This window comes from Onychostoma macrolepis, chromosome 17 (assembly GCF_012432095.1).
Source record: "Onychostoma macrolepis isolate SWU-2019 chromosome 17, ASM1243209v1, whole genome shotgun sequence".
Lineage (NCBI taxonomy): Eukaryota > Metazoa > Chordata > Actinopteri > Cypriniformes > Cyprinidae > Onychostoma > Onychostoma macrolepis.
Genome location: NC_081171.1, coordinates 22710587 through 22732933, shown reverse-complemented (window position 1 = coordinate 22732933; position 22347 = coordinate 22710587). Strand labels below are relative to the sequence as shown.

At 34.4% G+C, this 22347-nt stretch overlaps 1 protein-coding gene across 5 annotated transcripts; it reads left to right on the top strand.

Annotated features, from left to right (window-relative positions):
* Positions 1–12: 12 nt before the first annotated feature.
* On the top strand, positions 13–14958 carry LOC131523503 (60 kDa lysophospholipase-like). 5 transcript variants are annotated; one of them, XM_058749952.1, is made up of 18 exons: positions 13–285; positions 5643–5772; positions 6754–6865; positions 7330–7455; positions 8550–8633; positions 8769–8895; positions 9819–9931; positions 10036–10221; positions 10298–10411; positions 10562–10681; positions 11314–11409; positions 11717–11880; positions 12202–12288; positions 12571–12670; positions 12823–12888; positions 13295–13318; positions 13726–13752; positions 14072–14958. In XM_058749952.1, the coding sequence occupies exons 1-18, from the start codon at positions 33–35 to the stop codon at positions 14111–14113; spliced, it is 1971 nt and encodes a 656-aa protein (XP_058605935.1). In that variant the 5' UTR covers positions 13–32; the 3' UTR covers positions 14114–14958. The 5 variants fall into 5 exon arrangements, with proteins under 5 accessions (XP_058605935.1, XP_058605936.1, XP_058605938.1 ...); XM_058749953.1 differs by lacking the exon at positions 13295–13318; XM_058749955.1 differs by lacking the exons at positions 13295–13318; positions 13726–13752.
* Positions 14959–22347: the final 7389 nt, after the last annotated feature.

The window sequence follows — 22347 nt, the reverse complement described above, 5'->3', positions numbered from 1 at the left end:
CGCTCGGTTTTGGGAAGCTAAGTGAGTCAGATATGGCGGAATGGAAACACACTACAGCGTCGGCTCCGTCTTCAGCAAGCATGACCTCGCTGGGTCGAGCGCTGTCTCGCAGCAGGTTAAGTCAGCCAGAAGGGTTTCAGTCGCAGAAGAGCCGGAGCGCCGCGGGTCAGACTCGCAGGAGGTACTCCAGCAGCTCAGAGTCACCTGATATCAGCCCAAATATCGAGGCGAGGGTCCTGGTCATAAACACCGGCGGAACCATAGGAATGACGTATCATAATAACGGTAAACTGTATCAGCACCGCTCACACACCTGACTGATGAGGGTTCACATATGCACTGCAGACACGTTTATGGCATTATCTGTTGATGTCCTTCACGCATTTCAATGCAACGACACAGTGGGAACAGTTTAAAATAGTGGGGGTCCACATTAACCCATGGGTCTTTGGAGATAATGATAATCTTAAGGATAAATCTACAGTTGTCCCAAATGTATTTGGACGTGCTAAAGTTGAAACTTATTATCAGAGGTGTCAAGTAACGAAGTACAAATACTTCGTTACCTTACTTAAGTAGAAATTTTGGGTATCTATAACTACCTATCCAGATAAATCGCGCCGTCCGGAGAGAGTGAATTTGATTGTGGTTGGATGAGAAGTGTAAACATATACCATTCCGACACCTTATTGGTTTGTACGCGATCCATCGCACCTGCACATGACACAAATCACCTCACACTCCAGCTAGGACATATAGCCAGTGTTAGGGTCGTTACTCAAAAAAGATTATTTCTTAAAAGTTATTATTTCTCCACTACTGGCTCATTTATCAAACGGGTCCTTTCTCTTCTCCTCCGCAAATTAAGCTACAGTAAGTAGTTCGGTAGAGAGACGTTTGAATAAATTAGCGTTTGCGATTGACAATGTTGTGATAAGTAGGCTATACTAACTTTGTAACTCGTTACCCCCAACACTGGACATAGCAGACGTATGTAGCCAAGTACGAAGATGTCCGTGGCAGAGACTCAAGAAGAGAGCTCGAGCGAAATGTAACTGATGTAGATTACCCTGTTGTTGTACATACAGCATTGAGTCCAAAGTGTTTGTTACATCTTCTAGTTTAATGTGACATTGTTGCCATTAGCTATAGAATTGAGCATAGTACAAACCAGGAAGGTATCAGGATTGAGTTTATTAATCACTTGGATTAATCATTAATTTTGACAGCACTAATGTTTATTGTATATAGACAGGGGTGCACATAAGTGGTTCGTATGCGCTGCGTAAATAAGTTCTGACAGCGCATTTGCGTACCGACATGGTTGACAGCTGTTAATGCACAATTACCATTTTAGATCGACAAACTGTACTGTATAAGATTTCTATTCAAACTGAAAGCATAATCTAGGCTACCTGCTGCCGTTTTCAAAGCAAAACTGTCTGTGACATTTCATACACTGACGCTCTTCCATCAGCAGCGCTAAACCCGGAAGCGCATAATATTTACTCGCGGCAACCCGCCAAAATAAAAGCTCGCTGATTTTACGTTTGAAAATGAATGATAATAATAATGATAATAATAAAAATATTAACATTTTATTTTTAAGTTTACTATGAAATAATTGCATTTGTATTATCACACTTGATTATTTAGTTTATTTTTTTTTAGTTCATTTATATATATCAAAACAAAACAATAAATAAATAAATGAAGTGTAATAATATTATTATCACTATTATTAATACATTTTTTTAGAGTTATATTTTATGGGTCACACTACATGTCATGGCCTGTGTGAGGACCAAACCAAATCTCCAGGTTCTCATATGAGAACCAGGCTGAAAAACTTATGTGCACCCCTGATATTATAGGCCCCTGTGGCACGGCCTAAGCTTTTGTCCTTAATGGCATTTTTTTCCTTACATTACTTTTACTTTTATACTTTAAGTAGTTTTGAAACCAGTACTTTTACACTTTTACTTGAGTAAAAAGCTTGAGTTGATACTTCTACTTCTACAGAAGTCTTTTTAAACCCTAGTATCTATACTTCTACCTGAGTAATGAATGTGAATACTTTTGACACCAGTGCTTATTATTGGCATTATGTGTGATAATTATCATTCCAAGTGTGGCTTGTGGCATCTGTAAACAAATGATGCTGTGCCATGTATGCCATATCTTTTAACTGTCCTGTTAAAACGTTTTTTAATTGCAATCTTTTAAACAATAAACATAGAAAGATAGAAAGACATATACATATCAGTTACATTAACTCAAATATTAGGATAAAAGTATATATATAAAAAAAAGAACAATGGGAAAAAATTACCTGCTTTCAGGTAATTTTAAAATGAGTAAAAATAGGATTTTTTTCCATGCTAGTTTGCATTAAAGAATTTAACATTTATATAATTAGTAAGTTCGCAATATACCAAATTTTTAATTTAACATAATTATCACAAAAATTAAGTTGTATTTCACTATTTTTATTATATTAAAATATTATTTATTTATTTATTTACAGTTATCTTTTTTTTCTGTGTTAGATTATTTGCTTATTTTCAAGTCAAAACTGAAATAACAGTACAGTTAGGTGTAAGCAATTAAAATGTTAAAACATGAATTGTCATTAACCAGTTATACAGTAATTTGGTTGGATTTTTTGGTAACTTCATCTTTAAATTGCTAATGTCCGTCTAGTCATTTTAATTTTTAACTAACCTGTTAAAAAGAGCCGCTACTTTAAAAAAAATGTTTTAATTGCAATCTTTTAAACAATAAACATAGAAAGACAGTTATATATCAGTTACATCAACTTAAATATTAGGATAAAAATACAATGATATAAAAAAGAAAAATGAAACAAAATAAAAATCTATAGCCAAGAAATATACATTTTATGCATTATAGGCTTTACAATAATTTACACTTTTTTTGCCTTTTTATTTCTCATTTCTTTTGACGTATATAAGTATTGACCTGTTTCTATTTTAAAATGAGTAAAATTAGGATTTTTCAACGGCAATTTGTATTTGTGGGCAAATAATTTGCCATATATTATTATTTTTTATACATTATTTATTTATTTACAAATTATTTTGTGAAAAAGTACATTTATTTGTCTTCCAATAACTGCCACTTGGTCATGCGCAAATAATTACCTTTTTTTTCTGTTTGCATAAGTAATCTTTTATAGTCTGTGTTAGATTATTTCAAATCTAAATCAAGACTAAAATAACAGTACAGTTAGATGTAAACAATTTCAATTTTACATTGGGTGCTAAAACATGAATTGTCATTAACCTGTTATACAGTAATATGGATGGATTTTTTTGGTAACTTCATCTTTAAATGGCTAACGTCCGTCTAGTAATTTTAACGATTTTCAAAGAATATCATTTCATGAATTTCAAGTATGACTTGTCCAGTCCAGTGTTAACATTTTTGCTTTGAGAGCAAAGAGGTTGGAAGTTTTTAATTGTAATAAACCAAAATTGCAGCTGTACATTAATGGATGTACATTAGAAGCAGGAACACATCTCCATATATATCCAAATAATAAACTGCACAGCTGAAAGTCAGTATAATGCACTGGTGACTTGATTATATAAAGTAATTCATGGTAATGAGAAAAGTCCTTCAAGAGTGGTTTTCAGTACAGTACTGAAAAGGATGCTGATCATGTTTTATGACTTTATTAGTAATTCCTTGAACAGAATGTCCAAATATTTGCCCTCTGTAAACAGTAGTTTATCTTTCCCGACGCTGGGCTCTAGTACCATTTCCTGCACAATATTGCTTGAATAGGTTAACAAACTTGGTTCTTTATATATATAAAAAAAGCTTATCTAAAAAACGCTGATAACAAAAATGATAGTGCCTTTTAAAGAATTTGCAAGGTCAAACACAAAAACATTCAGCTCTGCTAAATTGTTTATCAAAGTTCAAGGACAGAATCCGCATTACATAATACAATAAACACTGACTTTTTCCACCCAAAACAGTTTTATCTTCCATTACATAAACACAGGATCTGTGAAAATCAATCATCATACAGTATGTGGACTGAACAGAGCTTCTGTTTAAAAGTCCAGTTTTTTTCTTCTTTCCTTAATGGAAACCTGGGCACATCTTTTTCCAAGACTAAAGTTATGTGAAACAGACTGCTGTTTTTTTTTTTTTTTTGTAGCCTTACACCTGCTGTTATGGTCTGCATGATGCAATTGTGCTTTTACTTCTCTGGACACCAAAAAGGATTTTTCATGAGATTATTAGGGTTACATTTCATTATCTAATAAATGTACATTACCAAATGTGACCCTGGACCACAAAACAAGGGTCAATTTTTTTAAATTGAGATTTATACATCATATGAAAGCCGAATAATTGATGTATGGTTTGTTAGGATAGGGCAATATTTGGCTGAGATACAACTATTTGAAAATCTGGAATCTGAGGGTGCAAAAAAAAAAAAAATCGCTTTTAAAGTTGTCCAAATGAAGTTCTTAGAAATGCATATTACTAATCAAAAATTAAATTTTGATATATTTACGGTAGGAAATTTACAAAATATCTTCATGGAACATGATCTTTACTTAATATCCTAATGACTTTTGGCATAAAAGAGAAATCGATAATTTTGACCCATACAATGTATTTTTGGCTGTTGCTACAAATATAACCGTGCTATTTATGACTGGTTTTGTGGTCCAGGGTCAGAAATAGTTATAATAAACCATTTTTAAAAATTTTGATTAACTTAACATGGTAGAAAATTAGTAATACTGTGATGTCAGGGAATAGGCTGGATTCAGATGCGGGAATAACAGAGGCTTTATTGAGCAGACAATAATAACAATAACAGGCGAGGAGCGCTCCCGCAGATGGCTTGCGTGGATGTGGGATTTCCTACACACACAGCTGGGTGGATGGTAGCGGCTGGAGCAAGCCACAACAGAGGAGACGGAGCCGCCAAGGCTGTTCGCTATCCCGAGCGAGAGGTAGAGCGATCCACTAGCGAGTCTGCAAAGACCCAGGAATGGCGGAAGCCAAGGGAGCCCACAGGAATCTGAGTGCACAGAAATTTAACTAGCAGCAACGAGCACTGGAGCCTGAACAGAGCAAGACAGGACAGGACAGGTAAACGATACAACTAGAGACAGTCAGAACAATGGAACTAACCAAACAGTCTGACAAAAGACGGAGTAACACAGGGAGCTATAAAGGGAAGGCTAATGAGATGACTAGAACCAGGTGTGAAACAAGATGAGCTAACAAGCAGAGAAACAAGGAGGGCGGGGAAACAATCACGCTGAAAATGCGCACGTGGCGAGCTGTCAAAACAAAGTCACGTACACAACATCTGAACACAGAGACAGAAAACCCAGGTGATCAGACCCGAGACCCGACACTGTGATACAAGAATGTTTTTTTTATATATATACTGCCCAATAATAGGGAATGTCAAAATGTGCAAAATCAAATATTCAGGATGGTATCTTTTTGTCCTTGTTGCTAAATTCTGGTCAAAAGAACCTGAGGGTTGCAAATATGACATGTATGACTTTGTATATGATGATTTGTTATCAGATATGTCTTCGTTGATAACATTTTTACTGACTTTTCTTCTGTATTTGCAGTTCTGTCTCCAGAACCTAATGCTCTCGTTGAAACTCTACGCAAACTCCACATTCTGCACGATGAGCAGTACGCACAACAGACCAGACTTTATGAATACTACAAACCTCCAGAGAACACGCTGGTGCTGCCGTAAGTTCCCACACACGTGCACAAAAATACGTGATCAGTTTAGAAGTTTGTGGAGGTTTTGTCCTATTCATAGATCCAGTATTTAACTATTTGTGTACAAAATACAAGTTTGATGGTTGGTTTCTGTTATTATTGTATCCCAAAATTAAAGTTGTCATTATTTACTTGCCCTATCTAATTAAAAAAAGGCTAAAAATACACATTTAAAAAAATCTTAAAAATTGTTTCTGTCTTGTAGGATGCTGTTTCTTTCATTTTTACACATCTGATAATATTATAGACCATACAAATGTGTGTTATTTTAACAGGAAGTCCACTCATTCTGCTGATCCTCTATTATAATGATATATCTTATTATCTAAGATAATGTTTATCTTAAAGGGCTTTATAACTCATATAAGGTCTGAGCTGCCACCTCCTTCAGGTCTTTAGTGTTTGTCAGTTGGGATTTTCTTTTACTTTTTGGTAAATCTCTATTAGCATTAGATCTATTACTCTTCTAGCTCATCTGTACACCTAACAAGGGTGGCTCAATTTATGTATGTGGTTTTAGGATAAGCTTCCCATTGTTAATTAAGACAGGTCACACTAATCTGCTCACTCTCGGTTCCTAAATGTGGAAAATCCCCCATGGCTCCCCTCTTCATTACAGTAAGACCATGAGCCGCCTGAAGAGCAAAGTCTGAAGTCTGCTGCTTCATAACATTTACTCATCCACTGACACGCAAATGGTTTTTGCTTTAACTACAGGAGACGGCTCTGAAATCAGTCAAACTCTCGCTGTCAATAAATAATCCACTTTTTTGTTTTAGTTGATCTAGCTAAACTAACCAATGTTTGCCTATAATGGCCTTTGCTGGTTTAAAAAAAGAAGTTTTGCTTTACATTAAGAGCTTGTTGTCAGTGTTTGGGTGTCTTTCACAATAAACATTACAGTTTTGATGCTTTTTAAATCATTTTCTCTCCTTTTTTCCACTCCAGACTGTCCAAACAGAACAAGAGGATTGTATATACAGTTTTAGAGTACTCTCCCCTCCTCGACTCCTGCAATATGACCACAGATGACTGGGCCACTATTGGAAAAGACCTTGAGGTGCTCCCTTTTTAACCATCTTTATGTTTTAAAATTTGTTGTGTGAAACTTTGGGATTTGCTTGTATTATACAACTATTGAGCTTTGAACGGGTCACTCCCGTTGGTGCGCATATGTTTTTTTTTTTCCCTACAGCCGTACTAAATTTGTTATGTGAAACTTTGGGACTTTGCTTGTATTATACAACTATTGAGCTTTGAACGGGTCACTCCCGTTGGTGCGCATATGTTTTTTTTCTTCCCTACAGCCGTACTGTCAAGCCCTGAGCTGGACACGACTGAATGTAATGACTTGTAAACAGAACTGATCATGATTAGTTTTTTTATGATGGTATTTTAAAAGGGGAACTTTTTAAAATTTGTAATTGTTGGTAATCTTCTAATTTCTTGAATATAGTTCTGTGAACAGAAAAACAGATTGTCAGTTGGTATTTTCAACTTTCTTTTTTTCTCTCATGTTGACAGAAACACTACGAACAATATGATGGTTTTGTCATCCTGCACGGCACAGACACAATGGCTTACACCGCCTCTGCCTTATCCTTCATGTGTGAGAACCTGGGAAAGCCTGTCATCCTCACTGGCTCACAGGTAACATGTTTGGAAGGGATAGTTCACCCATAAATCATTTACTCACCCTTGTGTTTCTTTCTTTCATGGAACACAAATTAATGATTTTAAAGAATAGTCTAAAGTCCTATTCGGACGGGACTAGTTTTAAAGGAGGTCATTAGAGAAACTTTGCTATTTTAATCCCATCCGAATCTGCCACATCTGTGTTTTCTCGCACAACCTCTGTAATAATTCCAGAGCAAATTATCAACTGTTTTTCAGCAAACTCAGTGATCCTCTGAGAAAACTAATCCCGTCCGAATGCGAATGTCTGTGATTGCCGATGATATTTTTTTCACAACGCGTTTCCATGTGTGTTTTGACCAACGTGAAGTACCGTAGACGCTCTTACTGCGCGCATTTGTGATATCTTTGCTTCCTGACAAATAAATAAAAAATTAACAATAGTAAAATCAAGAGTCAGATTACGTAAACTCTTAAGACTGGCTACTGTAATAGCAGCGTCAGGTAAGATTACTCACATTTATTTCTGCAATTAATTACAAAATGTTTTAATTACATATGTACCTTTATGAAAATTAAACATAATAAAAAAATAAAATAGTTAAACTAAAGTAACCACAAATTAACCATGGTTTTGCTTTACTAGCCATATAGCTTCACCATGGTATTTGTGGTAAAACTGGTTATACTAATGTTAATCAATCCAAATGACTACACGCAATGCAAGCATACAGAGTCTGTGATCTCTGCAACGCCCAGATGTACAAAACAGACCCTCCCACCTCTGTAATAAACATAATCCTGTCTGAAATGGTACATGACAATCTCAGATGTCAGGTGATAAGAATCAAACCTCAAACGTAGTTTATATGGCTAGTCCCATCCGAATAGGGCTTTTAGACTACCTATAGAGCTACATGTGCAGTTTAGTTATTATGGCTCAGATGTTTCCATTAAATAATTGTCAGTGCACCAACATACTAATAAATCAATAATTTATGCCTAAATACATTTTTTACTCCATTTAACATTTTAACTTACGGCAATGAAAAAAGACATTCTGAGTGCTGACTTCACTAATAGCTTCACAACCATCTTGTATATGGCAGGTGCCCATCTATGAGATGAGGAATGATGGGAGGGACAACCTCTTGGGGGCGCTGTTGATAGCAGGACAGTTTGTCATCCCAGAGGTGAGTCATCTATCTATCTATCTATCTATCTATCTATCTATCTATCTATCTATCTATCTATCTATCTATCTATCTATCTATCTATCTATCTATCTATCTAGTTTGAATTGAGTGAATTTCTTTCTTTCTTCACAGGTTTGCCTCTATTTTCATCATAAGCTGCACAGGGGCAACCGTGTCACCAAAGTGGATGCTGGAAGTTTTAACGCATTTACCTCACCAAACCTGCCGCCATTAGCCAATGCTGAAGTTGACATTAAAAGTGATTACAGTTCTGCCGACATTTATACAGTCTAAATAGTCCCATTTTTATTAAATTAAAATATTAGTTTACGCCCAAATATAAAAATTTGGTCTATTAATCTGCTCCCATTTACTGCTTCTTTCTGTACTTGCTCTTTTCTATGCAATTATAATGAGGTTTTCAAGATTCAAAAAGGATAAAAGTAACGCCATAAACGTATCTTAAAAGTGGTCTATGTGACTTCTGTGCTATATTGTATAATCTCTTAAATTCCTGCTGTTTTCTTCATAAAGTTAACATGATTTCAGAATTTTGAATAGTTTATAAGTTTTATAGGTTACTTTTATGGCGCTTTTGAGCTTCTTTTTGCATGGTTTGGAACATCACTAAAATGAGTAAATGATGATGCTTCAACTTGTTAATGATGCATAGATGCATTAATCACAAACATGGGGAGTAACAAATGTTGAGTAGTTGTAATCTAAATTTGGCATGAAACTGCAAAAATTCACCATTGGGTAGCTGACAAATGTATATTCATTAAATTTATTTCAATGTCTAAGTGAAAATGTATGTTTTAAGTGCTGTCACTGGTCGTCTTTCTTTTTTTTTTAACAATTTTTAAACATTTTTGCAGTTCACTTTCATTATCTTGTGCTTTGAAAAAAAAAATATTGCAAAGCACAAGTATTCTATGTTGTCTCACAATTAGTATTATACTGAATAAATAAAATATAATTAATAAAAAAAACTGCACATGCAATAACTATACACACATTTTAAAGAAAAATAATAAAGAAATGTTTACATTTAGATTAAATATATTTTGTCACACTGCTTGAAATTTCATGTCAGCTCCCTTGTTAGTGATGCTGTTGTATGTTACTAGTTTTATTCAGACCTGTCATTTGAAATATTATGCTTTATTTCTTTCTCTTTAGTTAACTGGGATACTGTGTGGAGAGCCAATACAACCTCCAAATTCACTGTCAACACACAAATGAACCGTAATGTGGGTCTCCTGCGACTCTTCCCAGGAATCACTGCTGATACAGTAAGGCCGTGTGGTAATGTCTGCCTTTATTTGCCACATACTATTGACAAATCTCTTCATTCATAACATGAACGTGTTCATTATCATATCTTCTCTCTCATCAGGTCAGGGCCTTCTTGCAGCCTCCTATGGATGGGATCGTACTGGAGACCTACGGCAGTGGTAACGCTCCTGACAACCGTGCTGACCTGCTGGATGAGATCCGTAAAGCGACCCAGAGAGGAGTCATCATGATCAACTGCACCCAGTGCCTCAGGGGCTCGGTCACAACCTCATACGCCACCGGCCAGGTATGGGTGTTTGCTTGAGAAAGGCCTCATGTGGGTGTATTCCAGGAGTGTGTAATCCTTTAATATTCCCTCTCAGGCTCTGAGTGATGCCGGTTTGGTTGCTGGGTGTGATATGACCCCAGAAGCTGCTCTTTCAAAACTCTCTTATGTGCTGGCAAAACAAAACCTCAGCATAGAAGAGAAGAAAAAGGTATGCAAAAATGGCTATTAAAATTAAATCGAAACCACATTTGATTAGATTCTCCCAACTTCTTAATAAGGTTTTCTTTTGAAGACATGCAAGACATTTTTACTTGTTTTAAATGAAAACTGTAATTTATTTATTTATTTATTTTATAAGATGCTGAGTCGCAATTTGCGTGGTGAGATGATAGCTGACCTGGGCGGAGCAAAGCTTTCTCTCAGTGACAGTCGATTTATTCAGGTCATCGCCAAGTCCCTCAGCATTAGCTGTAAAGAGGTAATGTAACATCCAGTTTCCCATTTTCTAACAGTGCTTTGCATTTCAAACACTCAGGTGTAGGGGTGTGCGATATTGACAAAATCCTGATATTTTTGGGGGGATTTTGTTGATAATAATTTGATAACTGTGTTTTTGTGCTGGTAACTTGGCTGGTTTAGGCCTGTCATAGACATCTGACCCCTAAAAATATTCTTTACATTCTGTGCAATGATAAACAGCAGTGATAAAAATGAACTTTTACATTTAAATTGATTTCTAGGGACATTTTTAAGTTTATACTGGGATTTTTTTTCGTATCTAGATGTATGCATGATCTTACATTCATGTCAAATTCTTTGTCGACACACACACACACACACTGTTAAAATAACAATTACTGTACAGCCCTATTATACACAAACAGCTTTGTCAGTTTGGTACAATATATTTTAGTGTAAACTATGATGATTTGTGCATATGTGCACTGTAACCAAATTAGCATAATTAATTTTAGTAATTAGGGTGCAAAAACAATGGAGGGTGTTTGCAGATAATTCAGGATTTATTTATAGTGAATTTGTATAGAGTTTGTATAGCTCTACATGGTAAAATCATGGTCAATGGTTAATGTATAATATTAATGTCCACAGGAGCTTGAAGCCATTCGAGATGCACTAACGCCCACTCTGGTCTGTGTTGCTTCTAAAATCGGAGACATTGAAGCTTTAGATGCCATAAGGGAAATGGTAAGATATTGATACCTGTTCAAATCGTGCTCAGCATTTAGACATTATAGTTCTTTTGCAGTTATTATTTTGAAAATATTGGTTTATTAAAAATTTGAAATACCTAATATACTGCTGCAGATACGTTAAACCATTCTTGTATGGGTTATGCAGGTTCTAGTCAGCCCTGCAATTTGTTCCAATCCCATTCCACCTTTTTGTATCTGAATATATTAAAAGTGATCTAGGAGCATTCATACAAGGTTTGTACTACCAAATGTAGTCCAGCAAAACACGATACAGAACATGACTAATCTTTTCTATATAGGGTACTGACTTGAGCATGGCAGATTATGATGGCCGCACTCCCCTGCACATCGCCGCGTGTGAGGGCCATCTGAAAGTGGTGGAGTATCTGCTGGGTAAAGGGGCCACTGTCTATGCCAGGGATCGCTTTGGTGATACACCTCTTCGCAATGCTATTCGCTTCAGGTAAGACTGATTTTAGTGTCCAAATGCTTTTTGAGACCTGCAGAAGTAATTTCCATAAGTTAGTCTTTAAGAAGAGCTAGACTGGTGGTTTTTAACTGATGGGTTGTGTCACAAAAAGTCTGTTTTCACAGGGTTGTAGACGGCAGAAAAAAAAAAAAAAACATTGCTAAATGCAACTCACCATATCGTTATTCATAGTTAGGATAGTGTTTACTCAACTTCCATTCTGAAACAGTATGAATTACTTTCTTCCATGAAACACAAAAGATTTAGTCAATTAAGACATATGTGACTGTATATGAAACCTTTCTATGTCTGTAGGCATAAGGATGTTGTGAAACTGCTGAGGAAGACTGGAGCTCATTTTTCCCGGGAGGAAATGGAGGATGCTGGAACGGAGTTGTGCAGGTCTCATTTACATACACACATTTCTTCTCAGTCCTTCTTTTTCTTATTGCTTTTATAAACTTGTGGGCACAGAAATGTGATAGCACAAATGTTGTATTTTTTATTATTATTATTAATTTATTTTATTACTATTCTTATAGAGTGGTTTTCCAAATGGTACATTAATATACAATTCAACAAAATCTTTTTTTTTTAAATGATGAACAGTTCAGTGTATTGAACACACAGCAGAACTGGTTATCTACTGTTTTGATGATTGCCCATTTACTGTGTGTCTTACAGTCTTGCGGCGAGTGGCGACTTAGAAGCATTGGAGATTTGGCAGTTAGCTGGGGTTGATATGACCATGTGCAGTTATGATGGACAGACGCCCATTGAAGTGGTGAGTTTATAGGGATTTGTATGAAATAAAGAATTATAACCAAACAATTACTACCTTCAGTGATGTTCCATTCACATAGCTATATGAATGAACTTGCAAGACATTTTGATGTAGTGTTGCATTGGCTAAAATGTTTGTGTTGTTCTCTTCAGGCAACAGCCACTGGATGTGAGGAGGTTGTTAAGTTCTTAAAGCAGGCTACTCTGTACCAAACTCAGGTTTGTACAACTAACACATGTACATTTTCAGTTATAAAGATTGAAATAATATTATGATATTATCTTATACTTGATGCTTAGACCACAATTTCAAAACCATTTGAAATTTTTGAATTGAATGGTTTATTTTAAATGGTTCTGTGGTATGACATGCATTTTTGGAATTGCATGCATTCCATCAAAGCTGCATGCATAAGGAATATGCTGTTTGAAATATTAATTTGTTTATATAGCATGTGCATTACTCAAGTAAGTCATGGACAACTGAAATACACTGTATAGTCAGGTAGACTAATAAATATTATATATTAAGTATTCTGAACATAAACATTAAGGGGTTTAAGAATAACTAAGCTTTATTTTTTTTAAATAATTGATCCGTTTACTAATACTCTTAACTTTTCAGCATCAGACAGATGATGGTAATGAGGTAAAAAGTCATTTCACTCATCAGAGTAAAAATAAAAATACATCTGTCATTTCATTTCATGTGGAAAAACAATCTCTCTATGCATATATACACACACACACTCAGTATTTATTGTTTAAAAAATGTGCATGCTTCAGAGTGATGTGGAAGTGCTTGAAAGGTTGTGAGTTGATTTCTCACAGAAAAACAGGTTTTGGCATACAGTAATTAATTTTGAAAGGCATTATTCATTACCTTCAGATACACAGTGAGTAAGTGGTCCTGTATTGTAAAACATCCATCGCTGTGATGAAGACTTGTAAGTGCATGTGCTCATGTTCAGTCTTTGTGGCATGATTGGTGTGTAAGTGAAGTTACCAAAAATCAACAGCTAAGTTAACAAAAAATCCCTCGTCTTTTTCTTGCAGCCAGTATTTGAGGAGGATGAGGAGGAGGTAAATTGTGTGTTGAGCTGTATAGCATTCAGCACACAGGTGCAGTCGTAGTTTACACTGAGCTGTGCTGTGATTGGACAATGTTAGACCATTCTTATGTTCATAAATTAGCAAAAAAATATAACTGGATTGTGCATAAGCTGATGCATTAATTCACAGATGGAGACGTTGGTCTGGACGGAACAGAAAATAGTTTTGAGAGCTGCTTTAATGTGTTCTTAAAAAGAAAGTTGTTAAACTGATAAATACTGTGACTGCAGTCTGTATTTTTTGCATTTAAAGTGTGCTTATATTACATTATTCTCTGTCTGCTCTCTAGAATGGCGAGTATATCGAGTTTACTGCATGTCCAAGATTCTGAGGAGGCCGTCCTGCTAGCTGTCACTTCTTGCCATTATCGTCCATCCAGTTTTTACCTGACCTATTGCAGATTTTCCTTACTTGGACAAACATCCACTTAAAACATAAAAAGCACAAGCCATACCTTTTAAGCCCGTCCCTCTAAAACAGTTAAGCAATCAGTTAAGAATGTATTGTGATGATGAACAATTATAAAACAATCAAACACACTATTTATGTACAAGCACATGATTCAGACTATATTACAGTACAAGGTACTGTAACTGCTGATGTTAAATAATACACCTCATTTGAATATGATATATTTATTGTTTAGATTTAGAATGAATTTAGATAGTTGTAGCTGTCAGGACTAATGGCTGTTGTCTTCATTCAGTGTTCTTAATGTGTTCACATGTATCAGATTCAGTATCACCTCAGTGCTGTCACCTAAATGTGAATGTATTTTTAAAAAGCAAATACAGTTTTAACCGCAGTGAAGAGGAAGGATACATACTGTAATTTACAGAGAAGCAAACCAAAAAAAGTTTGATGGTTCAAAAGTTATATTTAATTAAAACAACCAGTTTCCCTTTGAGTAACTATCAGAAACAATGTGTTTGTAATCCAAAATGTAGTGGAGCATCAGTGTTTTCTTGTTCTCTATTTTTGTTCGTCTGCAATTCAGTGTTTCGTATTCATACATATTCATGGTTGAATTCACCTCAGAAAACGTTTCAATTAAATTGTTTTATTTAGCAATACAAATATGAAAGCATATGTTTATGCTGTTGAAACATGCAAATCAACACAAGCCTGTACTGTCTTTTTGTAGTGTCAGTGTGACATTAAAAGACAATAAATATGTTTTGTTGCAAAAATGTTAAATACATTTCTCATGTGCAAAGAGAAAATGACTAAAGTGTCCAAAAATGCATAAATTATATTTCACATTATATATTATATTCAGTATTGCATCTTTTTGCCCGACCAGCAGCAGATAGGGAAGTGTTCAGAAAACCTATTTGAAAATTGAAGTCATTATTTTTTGTTAATTGTGTTTGTTAATTCTAGTTGCACAGAAGTTCAACCTTAATGGTTAAACAAACAGTAAGATTTTTTTTTTTTTTTTTTATTATTAATTTTTTTTAGATGTTTCTCCCCTGTAACCCTGTAGGAGGGTGCTGTTTCTTCATCTTCTCAAAATGTCCCTCCGATAGTGCTGGTTCAAACTGTTAAAAATATTGAGGGCAGTATAGATTTATTTATTGGGAAAAAAATATCAAAGTGGTAGCAAGATCTGTTTATGAAATAAATGCTGTTCTTTTGACCCTTCTATTTATCATAGAATCCAAGCAAACAAACATAATAATAAAAAAAACAAACATTATCACAATTTTCCACAAAAGTATTGAGCAGCACAACTGTTTTCAATATTGATGAAGAAATGTTACTTGAGCACTAAATCAGCATTAGAATGAATTCTAATGAATCATACGACATTTAAGACTGAAGTAATGATGCTTTTCAGGTTTGCAATTACAGGAATAAATTACATTTCAAAATATATTAAAAAGAAAACTCATTTTAAATTGTATTTTTTTTATCAATATTTCAGTTTTTACTGTATTTAGCATGTAAGTAGTAGAAATTAACATGAACATAATACTAACAGTAATAAATCAACAATGCACAATATTTTTAAAACTGACATCAATAGATTAATAACTGATGTAAAAATGTTATCTAATGCATTACTATTTAACAATTGTAACAAGTTACGTTATATTAATGTTATATTAGGATTAGAGTTTTGAAGAATTGCCACAGATGACTGATTACAGTGCTAAAGAAAGACCACTGATCAAATGACTAATGATCAAAGATGATTTATTTTGTGAATGACTTGTCAAACAACACATCTATCTGTCTCATTCATACCCATAGCAACATTGTTTGGTAAATGATACTTTGTCTTTTAAGCATATTGTTTGTTTTCTTATGGCACCCTTACATTTAAATGATCACAAACATATGCTTTGGCTCATCTGATGGGGGAGCTGCTTTGAACAGTTGGGCCTCTTGTGTGTGTGTGTGTGTGTGTGTTGGGCTGCTTTGGCCCCTGCTGTTCTATTGATCCACTGAACAAGGCCTGGGCTGCACCCTCCTCCGTGTCTTTATTCACTGGGAGGATGTCATGAGGCTTGGGAGGGATTTCTTTTTAAAAATGGAGAGATTAAAGCAATCTTTTCAACAAGCTATAAGCAGCCGCATGGCTCTATTAGCTCATCTGTTCACCTAACAAGGGTGGCCCAATGTAACGGCACTTTGGGGCCGCATGAATATTTATGCGCTTTTAGGATAAGCCACCCGTTTTTAATTAGGACATGGAGGTCGTGCAAATCTGGCCACTGTCTGTGTTTAAATGGGCAAAATCCCCCAGCGCGCCCCTCGATAACCCCCGCTAACATGGTGCACATCCAGTCTGAATTCTGCATCTTCACAACATTTGCTCATCCCACCTCCTGCTCTCTAAAGAGCGTAATCATCTGCACTTTGCCTTTCACTTGAGGGGGCGTCCCGCTGCTCAGGCAGACGGGACCTAAAATGGACTAAAATCCCCCTGACTTTCCTTTTTTTAGAGAAAACCTTAGGTCCACCCATCTCTCATTGTCTACAAACAATATGTCCATTTGAAAAGAGCTAACTGTTTTTTGTTGTTGTTGTTATCTATCTATCTATCTATCTATCTATCTATCTATCTATCTATCTATCTATCTATCTATCTATCTATCTATCTATCCATCTATCCATCTATCCATCTATCTATCTATCTATCTATCTATCTATCTATTACTATTTACATGTTAATTGTAATATATCAACAGGAAACCTGCCAATATTCTGTTCTTGGAAAGTATGCAAATTAGCCCATATTTAGTTGAGAATTAGTGCAATTGCCTCATTTCCATATTTAAACAAGATCAGAAACTTGTATTACAATAATAGTCTTATTGTGCCGTGATTAACCTGGAGAAAGTATGGTATTATATTAGTGTTATATTTTTTTATAACATATATTTATTATAACATATAATATTTTTTTTTTACCCTATTTACATGTAGTGTCTTGCCTTAAAATAATACCAAATTATTTTAATATAATTTAAGTATAAACAATAGACCAAATAATTTGTGTAATAAACTAATTGGAGGGAATATTTGCATTTGTTGTAAACCATCCATCGAAGAGACCAGCAATATGTAATTCAACATTATTAACGATTATTGAATTTGTAGCATACTGTATATAAATCATTATACAGGGTTTTGAATAAAAAGAATAAAAAGTACTTTAATATTTTTACTACAATATTTTAAATAATACGGTTGACCTGATTATAGGTACATTTGATCTTCTACATATACTGTAAATAATTCTGGGTTCAAAAGATTTTAAACAGTAGCCATTAACAGTGCGTTTTCATTTTCTTTTGGGGGTAAATAACACAATAAAATGTGAGATGAAGCCTGACGACAACCTCTGGAGGGCGCTGTTGGTCGAAGGAGGACAGCTTGTCTTCTTCGAGGTGAGAGCCTTCCGTTCACATAAACGATTTTGTGGCCTTTGTAAGTGCAGTATGTACATGATACAATCATATATTTGTCATATTTGTTTATTTCAAAACACATAGAATATAACATTTTACCCAGCACGGTGTAAAAAATACATACATTTATTTACACAAAACTGCTGAACCACAATCTAATTCTGGCTTTCATATTTAACTGTTTAATTAGTCAAGTCTGTTGTTCAGAGTGACGTAAACACAGACAGAACAAACATGTAACAATCTTGTACATCACTCGTTAAACAAGTCAGCACACGTTCAGTCGGCCCATAAAAGGTGTTCCAGTGAAGGGTGACACAACTGAAATGATTAGAACCTGAGGAAAAATACTATGAAGCACCATAAAGGACATGTAAAATTATTGAAAGACTGTGTGAATTGAGCAATGGACAAGAAAATATGCCTCAGGGTGGGTTGCCTCTATTTTTATCACAATCTGTACAGAGGCAATCTTGTCACCAAAGTGGATCCTGAAAGCTTTAAAGCATTCGCCTCACCAAACCTGCCAATGCTGAAGTCGACACTGAGCGTAATCCCAGGATTTCTCCCAACATTTATGCACTGTTGCTATTAGAAATCTGTCTATGAAGTTACTGATGCCTGAAAAAAGTACAAATATTCCATATAGCCTCTCAATATACTGTATAAATCCCATTTCTTTCACCGAAGAACAGAAATAGCTTTGGTCATTCATAATTATGACAAAAAGTCATAATCATGTGATTAAAAATTCAAATTGTGAGAAAAAATATGAGGAAGTAAGTCAAAATTATAAGATAAGAAGTCAAAATTTTGAGATGCCAAGTCATAACTGACATAAAATGTCAAAATGATGAGATGCCAAGTCATAATTATGGCATAAAAATCAAAAGCATGAAATGGCAAGTCATAATTGTGAGATAAAATGTCAAAAATTATGTGATACTAAGTCATAATTATGGCATAAAAAGTAAAAATTATGAGATGTTAAGTTGTGGCATAAATGTCAAAATTATGAAATACGAAGTCATAATTATGTCATAATTATGGCTTAAAATGCCAAAATTACGAGATACTAAAATATAATTATGGCATAAAAAAAATCTAAATTATGATATACTAAATCAGAATTATAGCATAAAATGTCAAAATTAGGAGACACTAAGTCATGGCATAAAAATTCAAAACTATGAGATACAAAGTCATAATTATGTCATAAAAAGTCAAAAGCATGCGATAGGAAGTAATAATTATGACATAAAATGTCAAAATGATAAGATACCAAGTCATAATTATGTCTTATTCATAATTATGTCATAAAAAGTCAAAAGCATGAGATAGCAAGTCATAATTCTAAGTACTTACTAAAATTGTGAGATAAAATTACAAGATGATGTGATACTAAGTCATAATTATGGCATAAAAAGTAAAACTGTTTAGATACTAAGTCAAAATGATAGTGATAAGGAATTATAGGAATCATAATTATGAGATAAATTGTCAAAAAGTATACTTTTGTCATAATTATGTTTTTTCTATTATCTTTAACATAGTACACAATCTCATAATTTAGACTTTTTATGTCATAATTACCATTTACCAAAGCATGATTTTTTTTTTTCTTATGAGAAAATGGGCTTTCATACTATGATAACTCTACATGAATTAGTATGGCATGTCATATTACAAGACTGTCCCCACTGTTTTTGATTTAATGTCAACTCCATGTTGTAAATATATCTAATTTTTTTTTTCTGGTGTGAAAATGAGCATTTCTTACTCTTTAGTTAACTGAGACACTGTGTGGCGACCCAGCACAATTACCGCTGATAAGGCAGTGTGATAATGCCACGTATTAATGTCAAATATCTTTAATCTGAAGTGACAAAACATTTGCAGTAAACCGAAATCTGCTACATGTCTTGAGAGTTTAATTCACATGCAGACGTTACGCTTTTTGAGCACTTCACAAATTTGCTGTAGTGGATTATTTGGTCAGATGCTGTTATTTGGTCTGTATGTAATGAGACAGAGTTATGGAGCATGTCTAATTCTTTACAAAAAAGCCAGGAGTTGGCATTAGTGTTTACGCCACCTCTATTAAGCTCAGCATGGGGGAAGGAGCAGGTATTTACTACCTCAATCTGGCTCTTTTGCCATGCGGTGCCTCATATTTTTTTATCTTCTTTAACGACCTCGGTTTTTATGGCAGATCCTTCACATAAGCTTCTGTTTTTTTATGATGCCTCTTCACGTTCGTTTATAGTCTCAACCTTAATATTCAGAATCAGATTAAACTGCAGTGGAAATATGGATAAATCAGTGGACATCTTATTGGTAATATATGCTCTTTGTAAGTTGTTGCAGTAGTCTAAAATGAAAAATTGTAGATGTTTACCAGTTGCGTATGTTGTAAATAACCTCATAGACGTCTGTAGTAGCTGACCAAAGTTTGAGTAATCATTCACGGCTGCCTATTATGTTATGTTATATATATGCAGCTTCTGGAGTTTAGTGAACTATTATTGGCTTAGCTTTTCGGCTAGCTATCAAGTAGATTTGATCTTAAACTACAGTGTCTGTGCTTGCGATGTCTCTGAAACGTCCTTGAGCATGCTGATGTTTGGTAGCAGCTCCAGATGTGCCGTAGCAGGCGTGGGGTCCACCAGGGCTTTAATTTAATCTTCAGCGTCGTTAATTCTTTTCTCTGTGGGACTACTGGGCCACACACACCCTCAAGTATAACAATGCGGCGATGTGATGGGCTGGTCATCCCAATGGGACACTTCACAAGAAAGTGTAAAATTAAAACATTAAAAAGCTTGTGGTGTCTGTTAATAAAAGGATCATATAAAGCCAGGCTGTGCTTCTCCACAAATCAGCATGAACTCATGATAGACTCTACTTTTTGTGGGTCAATAACAAACGAGAGTGTCCATGAAAAATGAAAACCTTACCAAAAAGATAAAATTATATGATATTTAAGAGTCTTGATACACAGTGTTTAGGTTTTGCATGGGTAATTGTTTTTAAATACAGTTTGTATTCAAAAATTTGTAATTTGTAAAAAAAAAAAAAAAAAATTGTAAACAAAATCTTAGAAATGTAGAAATGCATTTATTTAGCTTTCATATGATTTGAAAAATGTCATGTGGTGTAATCAATCAATAAAAAGTAATACAATTTTTCTTTAAATACAAGAATATTATCATGATTATTATTATTAATTCTAAATGAAAAAAAATATTGCTACATTATATTTTTGGGTCGCACTATATGAAATATGATATTTTACCTAAACTAACCTAAAAATATAAAATTATATGATATAAGAGAATTTATTTATTTGCATATTTCTACATGTTGGTCACACCACATTACTTTAATTTTAATAATAATAATAATAATTAATAAGCATTATAGTAGCTTTGTACAGTTTTATTTAAAAAAGAAAAAATGTTTCTTTCAAGAATAGTAAATATTTAATTATAATTATAAATATTTAATTCACATATTTACATGTTTAAATTAGAAATTATAGAAACATTTTTTAGAAATTAAATATGCTTGTCATAAAACAGTTGCATAAAACATTCCATTAATACTAATAAAACGTGTTAACATGACTGTAATTTTCTAAACTGTATTGTAAAAATGTGGCAATAAAAGCTAAAGATGTTGAAAAAGAGGCATTACCACTATATGAAATTCCCACCCTACATTTTTTCTTGTTCATTATTTTGTTTCATTATATTATGTTATGAATTTAAAATGGCTTGTAAATGCTGTTTCATGGTTCAAATAATGCTGCATTAATATTAATATTAATATTTCAGATGCTTAAATGAGATTTATTCTCCCATCAAGTCAAGGTCTTTTTGAAGGCTCTTATGGAGGGGGTTATTTTGGAGACATGCGGCAGCAGTAACGGCCTGTGACAACCACGCTGACCTGCTGGATGACATCCGCATTGAGGCTTTAGAGGCCAAACGGGGAATGACAAGCATTTGGGTGTTTACAGTAAGACAGAGATGCCTGCCTATGCAATGACTGTGTAAGTCTTTGTTAAAGATGCTTACACGCGAGATAATTCTTCACATTCAGTCAGGTCGGACCATCTGCCATTCAGAGACTTCCTCCAAACAAATATCCAAATACCTGTTTCAGACGAGTTTTAAGACCAGTTCCGACAATTATTTTAAAGGACACATCACACATTCCTTAAAGCAACACTCTATAGCTAGAGTAAACCATTAATATTGTGATTTTTTAATAACTGTTTTCCATTTTAATATATTTTAAAATGTAATTTATTCTTGTTGGCAAAGCTGAATTCTGAGCAGCCATTACTCCAGTCTTCAGTGTCACACGATCCTTCAGAAATCATTCTAATATGCTGATTTGCTGCTTAAAGTGATAGTGCACTCAAAACAGAAAATTCTGTAATCATTTATTCACCCTCAAGTTGTTCCAAACCTGTATGAATTTCTTTCTTCTGCCGAACACACAAGAAGTTTTTTTGAAGAATGTGAGCAACCAAACAGTTTCTGGTCCCCATTGATTTCCATAGCATGTATTTATTAATTTTTTCCCCCATACTATGGAAGTCAATGGGCACCAACAACTGTTTGGTTACCCACATTCA

What these genes read in the sequence shown, in the direction of transcription:
- LOC131523503 (XM_058749951.1), top strand. Translation starts at nt 33, where the DNA reads ATGGCGGAATGGAAACACACTACAGCGTCGGCTCCGTCTTCAGCAAGC. An exon ending in CGCAATGCTATTCGCTTCAG is followed by an intron (nt 11,881 to 12,201) that starts GTAAGACTGATT and finishes CTATGTCTGTAG; the next exon opens with GCATAAGGATGTTGTGAAAC. An exon ending in GCTGGAACGGAGTTGTGCAG is followed by an intron (nt 12,289 to 12,570) that starts GTCTCATTTACA and finishes TGTGTCTTACAG; the next exon opens with TCTTGCGGCGAGTGGCGACT.